The 7,098-nt window shown below is 35.5% G+C and overlaps 1 protein-coding gene across 1 annotated transcript; it reads left to right on the top strand.

Moving 5' to 3' along the window:
* The first annotated feature begins 3,030 nt into the window (after positions 1-3,030).
* On the top strand, positions 3,031-3,642 carry LOC113290671. The gene has a single exon (XM_026540253.1). The coding sequence runs from the start codon at positions 3,031-3,033 to the stop codon at positions 3,640-3,642; it is 612 nt and encodes a 203-aa protein (XP_026396038.1).
* The last annotated feature ends 3,456 nt before the right edge of the window (positions 3,643-7,098 follow it).

The raw sequence follows: 7,098 nt of genomic DNA, 5'->3' as shown, positions 1-7,098 counted from the left end.
ATTGACAGCAAGACTACCTTATCGTCCTCCTATGTTTCGATCTTCAACTGCTCCTTCAAATACTCAGATTAAACGAAATCCCCTACCTGCTGAAGCTAAAAGACTTACTTGGAAAGAACAAAAAAGAGAAACGAGACAAAGGACTTTGCTTTAATTGTGATCAATTATTTACTCCTAGTCATTTGTGCTTAAAACCGAGATTGTTAATATTAGAGGGAGCTCCAGAAATGGTTGTATCAGATGCTCAAATTGAGCAAGAAGAAACTATAGAGATGACTGAGGTTGATTCTTATGCTGCTATATCATTTAATTCTCTTATGGGTTCTCCCTTCCCTAGAACTATGCGTGTTAAAGGTCTTTCTAAAGCTCATCCGCTTACAATTTTAATTGATTCTGGTGCCACCAATAATTTTCTTCATCCTACATTATCTAAACGATGTGGATATTCTTTACAAACTAAGGATACTGAACTTTGTGTTACGGTTGGTGATGGTGCTCAGATTAGTACATTGGGAGTTTGTGTTGATGTTCCCATTACAATGTAAGATTATTCTTTCACTACTGATTTTCATGTCTTACCTATCAGTGGATGTGGTGTTGTGTTAGGAGTGCAGTGGCTGAGAACATTAGGAAAGATTTCTTGGGATTTTGAAAAATTGATTATGGGTTTCAACATTAATGGCACTGAAATCCAATTATGTGGTCATAATTCTTCTACTATAATTCTTTTGGATAGTGTGCCCATGCAACGCTTATTGGATCGTGAATATTATGGTCTTTTTCTGCAGTTTTCTACACCAGCTAATTCTTCATTGGAGGCGATGACGGCTGCACCACCTGAAATTCAAACATTATTATCTGAATTTGCTGATGTCTTTCAACCTCCAACTTCACTGCCACCAGTAAGATTACATGATCATAAAATTCCCTTGGTACCAGGATCAGCTCCATTTAGTGTTCGTCCTTATTGTTACCCCCATTTTCAGAAGGATGCAATTGAAACAATTGTCACAGAATTAAGACAATCTGGGTTTATTCGTTCTAGTTCAAGTCCATTTTCTGCTCCTGTTCTGATGGCGCGTAAGAAAGATGGTTCTTGGAGAATGTGTGTTGATTATAGAGCTTTGAACAAAATAACAATTAAGGATAGATTTCCCATTCCAATGGTGGATGAATTATTATATGAACTTCATGGTGCAATCATATTTACTAAGTTGGATCTTCGTTCTGGATATTATCAGATTCGTCTTTACAAACCTGATATTCAAAAAACTGCATTCAGAACTCATGAGAGTCACTATGAGTTTTTAGTGATGCCATTTGGATTGTCAAACACACCGGCTACATTCAAGAGTCTCATGAATGAGATTTTCAAGCCTTATTCGCGAAAGTTTGTTCTTGTCTTTTTCGATGACATCTTGATATACAGTAAGAATATGAAAGAACATTTGGAACACTTGTCCATGGTGTTTGAGCTTTTGCGTCAACATCAATTATCTGTTAAGAAATCTAAGTGCACTTTTGCACAACCAACATTTGGTTATCTTGGCCATGACATTTTTTATGACGGTGTGGCAGTAGAAAGTGATAAGATAAAGAGTGTTCTTGATTGGCCAATTCCAACAACAGTTAAAAGCTTGAGGGGATTTCTTGGATTGGAAGGCTATTATCGAAAGTTTGTCAAGGATTTTGGTAAGATCGGTGCTCCATTAACTAAGTTGTTGAAAAAAGACTCATTTGTGTGGAATGATGAAGCTACTGTTGCTTTTCGAGCACTACAACAAGCTCTTACTACTACTCCGGTTTTAATATTACCTGATTTTTCAAAGGACTTCTATCTGGAATGTGATGCTTCTGGTAGTGGTTTGGGAGCTGTTTTGATGCAGTCTAGCAGACCAATTGCGTATTATAGTAAAGGATTGACAGGTAAGAACTTAAACTTATCCATTTATGATAAGGAAATGTTAGCCATAGTATCTGCAGTGCAAAAGTGAAAGCCATATCTCCTTGGTAGACATTTTAAGATTTACACTAATCATCATAGCTTGAAGTACTTTTTGGATCAAAGAATATCTTCCATGGAGCAACAGAAATGGCTATCTAATTTTTTGGGGTATGATTATGAGATAATATTTAGAAGAGGAAAAGAAAATGTTGCTGCTGATGCATTATCAAGAAATGTATGATTTCAATCATATGCTATCTCTACTCCAATCTTCTCTGGTGTCACTGAAATTATTCAAGAAAGCAACAATGATACTCAATTAGGAAAACTCATTGAGTTACTGCACAATAATCCTACCTGCAAACAACATTATTCCTACACTGATGGTATTTTGCATTACAAAGGAAGAATTGTTGTGTCTCCTACATCTGAGTGGTGCACAAATTTTTTACATGAATTTCATTCTACACTATTAGGATCACACTCTGTCTATTTTCTTACTTACAAGCGCATTCAACAAAATTTTCATTGGAAGGGATTAAAACATTCAGTTAAGACCTTCATTGGTCATTGTGATACTTGTCAAAGAAATAAGTCTGAAGCTATAGCTCCACCAGGATTATTGCAGCCACTTCCAATAACTGCTGATATTTGGATGGATATCTCAATGGATTTTATAGATGGATTTCCACAATCTTATTGAAAAAATTCAATTTTGGTGGTTGTTGATAGGCTTTCAAAATATGCACATTTTATAGCATTGATACATCCTTATTCTGCTGCTAGTATTGCCGAAATTTTTGTTCAAGAAGTTGTTCGCTTACACGGAATGCCAAGGACAATCATCAGTGATCGAGATCCAATTTTTATGAGTCAATTCTGGGAAGCATATTTTGCTTTACAAAAAACTCAACTATGTCGCAGCTCAGCTTATCATCCACAAACAGATGGCCAAACTGAGGTAACAAATCGTACTCTTGGATGTTTTTTTACGTTGTTTTGCTAGCATTAAGCCTTCAGAGTGGAGCAAATGTTTTCCTTGGGATGAATGGTGGTATAATACCAGTCATCATTCAGCTATTCACATGTCACCTTATGAGGCTGTATATAGTAGATCTCCACCAACAACCTCCAGTTACTTTCCTGGAACTACATCAGTTCATGTTGTTGATCTCAACTTGCTAGCACGAGACCATATACTCAAATTACTTAAATTCCATCGAGAAGCTGCTCAAGCAAGAATGAAGTCTTATGCTGATAACCTCCATACTGAGAGGAGTTTTGCAGTAAATGATTGGGTATTCCTTCGTTTACAACCTTATAGACAATCCGCAGTGGCGACTCAAACGTATTCTAAACTATCTCCTCGATTCTATGGACTTTTTAAAATCATTGCAAGAATAGGGGAAGTTGCATATAAGTTAGAATTTCCTGCTGAAAGTCGTATTCATCCAGTTTTTCATGTTTCACAACTAAAACTTAAACTTGGTGCTTCTATTATTGCTGAGATAGTTTTACCTAATGTTATTGATTATGAAAAGTGGGAACCGGAAGCTATACTGGAAAGGAAGATGTTCAAAAAAGATAATAAAGCTGGAACTAAATGGTTAGTTCAATTGAAGGATCATTCTCCAGAAGAAGCTACATGGGAAGATGCAGATGATATCCTTTTGTGTTTTCCAGATATTGAAGCTTGAGGACAAGACATTTTTCAAGGTGGGTGGAATGTTGCAACACCAAAACGACACCCTTATTTCTTAGCTTATTTAGTTTACATAATTTCCTAGTTTACATAAGACTTCTTATTAATAACTTTTGCTTGCTTACCAAGCAATTCAGTTTACTTTAAATACTTTCCTGAGAATTGTATCAAAACACAACTTCAATTAATACAACTCAGTATTTTTATCTTCTTCCCTTAAAACTCATAAGTAGAGGTGGATAACCCCCAACTCAAAGGGTTTTATCTAGGGTTCTTGCAATCCTTTACCGTGTTCTTGTTCTTTTGTTTGTGTTCTAGCTATTGTTTGGTCAAGAATCCTAACAGTTTGAGTGGAGTTGCCATGAAGATGAGAAGAGAACCTGGTTGAAGGGGATGACGGAGAGGACGAAGATGGAAATGAGTTGAAGATATTGATAAGATTTTTTCTAACAAGATATTTTCCTCATAGAGAACTTCATCCGTCGATTAATCAAATGAACGGTAGAAGATGATATTATGATATTCTAGGTCAATGGGTATAATGAAATTTCTCCCAATAATTTCTCATCTCATGTGATGAGAAATTGACTAAGTAAATGAGATTTTACCAAAATGGTGGGGCCGGACGGAAATCATAATGGCATGGGCATTAAATAAATTATGAAAAAACGTGGATATTTTCTTAAATGCATTTCCCTACGTGGGCATTTTTTTTAATTTCCCCATAATTTTATTACTTTAAACCAAAGTTATACAAAAAAAGGCTAAAAAGCCATGATCTAAAAAGCATTTACAAACCAAAATTATATCAAGAGCTAAATCTAAAGTAAATCCCCTGTTCACTTTCCAGTAGTGTAAATATATGGCATTGGTTCCTCATAAGTAACATTTGAGACAGTCATAAAACCTTTCTTTCTTACTGCTTCCTCAGTAGCACAAGCTCCTCTTAATATTTTCCACAGGCTGGTAGAAGTATATGGATGAATGCATGGATCCCATACCTTGCTTGCCCAATGAATCACTGGATATTTCTTCCTCACCAAATGAGTAGCACTTGAGACAGAGAATTTTCCTTGAAGATCAGTTTCCCATATTAGTATTTTCTCCCCATGATTTAGTACTGGTAGTTCACTCTTATCAAAGGAAGTGTACATATATTCTGGTACCTGCCATCTACCATTCACAATCAATTGATGAACTTTCAGGTCCATATTCTGAAACACAAATGGATCATCAGCATGTCTCTCAATTAATGCATATCCTTTTATCCACTTATCATTCCACATAGAGATTTGCATACCATCACCAACTAACCATATGCTTCCTTCCTTAATCTCAGGAATCGCCCACTTAATACCAGGCCATATGGATAACTTTTTATAAGATGTAATCCATTCATTCTTATTGTTTTTGTATTTGGCCCTCATAAATTCTGTCCATTCTACATCCTCTGTCTCAATCTTCCATAATAGCTTCATTAGTAAGGTTTTATTCATTATCTCTAATCTTCTTAAACCCAGTCCTCCTTCTGATTTCTTTACTTCATCTCATTCATTCTTATTGTTTTTGTATTTGGCCCTCATAAATTATGTCCATTCTACATCCTATGTCTCAATCTTCCATAATAGTTCATTGGTGAATTCACTTCATCCCATTTGACTGTCACTAATTTCTTTATTGCAGGGTCACCTGTCCACAAGAAGTTCCTTATAATCTTCTTACACTCTTGTATAACTGACTTTGGCCATCTATAAACTGACATGTTATATACTGGCATACTGCAAAGCACATATTTGACCAAATTTAACCTGAAATGATTTTACTCTACCAGGCTTTAAAAGCAAACCCAAATACTTGTCAAGGAATTTAGACAAATCCATGTGTAAGTAATTTGTTATCTCATTTTTCCTTGTATCAGATACACCTCCCACAAAGCACTTACTTTTACTTTTATTCACCACCTGGCCAGATGAACTTTGATACTTTCCCAACATATTCATCAAGTTGTCCAAAGATATTTTGTGCCCATTACAAAAAAATGAAAATACCATCAACAAACATCATGTGAGAAGGTTGACATCCCCCTCTGTTAACCATAGCCTGTATCTTACCCTCATGTACCGTCTTAGTTAAATTTCTGCTTAGTACTTCTTCAACTAAGATAAAAAGGATAGGTGACAAGGGATCACCTTGCCTGAGTCCCCTTCCTACTCCAAAGAACCCACATGGACCACCATTTACAAGTATTGATATCTTTGCAGATTCAAAAAGTTTTTCAACCAACTAATACCAACTTCTGAAAAACCAAATCTTCTAAGCACTTCAAACAAAAAATTCCAACTCAATGAATCATAAGCTTGAGTAATGTCTAGCTTTAAACCTACATTTCCACCTCCTCTCTTGATACTTAGCTCATTTATTATTTCTGAAGCTAGTACAGTTTTATCTTGTATGTTCCTTCCCTTAATAAATGCACCTTGCTACATAGAAATCATCCTCTCAATCATTGTACTCAACCTATTAGTAATGATTCTGGTAATAATTTTGAAGTTAAAATTTGCCAAACCTATAGGTCTTAACTGCTCATCTCTTTTAGCACCTTGAATCTTAGGTAGAAGAAATAAAAAATTAGAATTCAACCCTTTAGGTATAAATATATGTCTCCAACAAAATTGTATAGCCTCTACTAAGTCTTCTTCCACAATTTCCCATGCATATCTATAAAAAATTCCTGGAAATCCATCAAGCCCTGGAGCACTGTTTGCATCCATTCCAAAAACAGCTTCTTTAATCTCCATTGTAAAAGGAACAACATCCAAGAAATAGTTATCATCCTGAGTTAAAATTTTAGGAATTATATCTAGTAACTCATTAGACGGATTAACATCTTTGTGTTCAAATTTCATTGTGAAGCACTTCACCAAAATATCAACAATTGCAGTTTGCTCAGTCGCCATGTTACCATTCTCACCTTCAAGCTCAGTGATGTTGTTTTGAGATTTCCTTATCTTTATATTTACATGGAAAAACGCAGTATTAGCACCACCTTCCTTCACCCATTTCACTCTACCCTTTGCTCTCATTAACTCATTATACTGTTGCGCAACTACTTCATGCTTGCCTCTAATTGTGACTAACTTATTAAGCAACTCAATATTTCCAGGGTCATTATCTGACAGTAATGAAGCAGATAACACCTCTTGCTTAGTGGATATGACTTTTAATCTTAAGTCACCAAAAACTTCCCAATTCCATCTCTTAAGGATTTGTTTTAATCTTTTTAATTTGATCAAGAAATAAAAAGCTGGGTTACCTGATACATCTTCACCCCAGGATTCTCTAATCAGCTCCAAAAAATCAGGATGAGAGGTTCATACTGGTTGATATCTAAAAGGAGCATTCACTGGTTTAGTTATAGTTACAGCTGCACCAAATAATGCACCATGATCTG

This window comes from Papaver somniferum, chromosome 6 (assembly GCF_003573695.1).
Source record: "Papaver somniferum cultivar HN1 chromosome 6, ASM357369v1, whole genome shotgun sequence".
Lineage (NCBI taxonomy): Eukaryota > Viridiplantae > Streptophyta > Magnoliopsida > Ranunculales > Papaveraceae > Papaver > Papaver somniferum.
Note: the sequence above shows the minus strand (reverse complement) of the source record. Positions and strands in the feature narration are given on the sequence as shown.

Bases quoted from the DNA above. Each gene is read 5' to 3' on its own strand.
- LOC113290671 (XM_026540253.1), top strand. From the start codon at position 3,031: ATGTCACCTTATGAGGCTGTATATAGTAGATCTCCACCAACAACCTCC.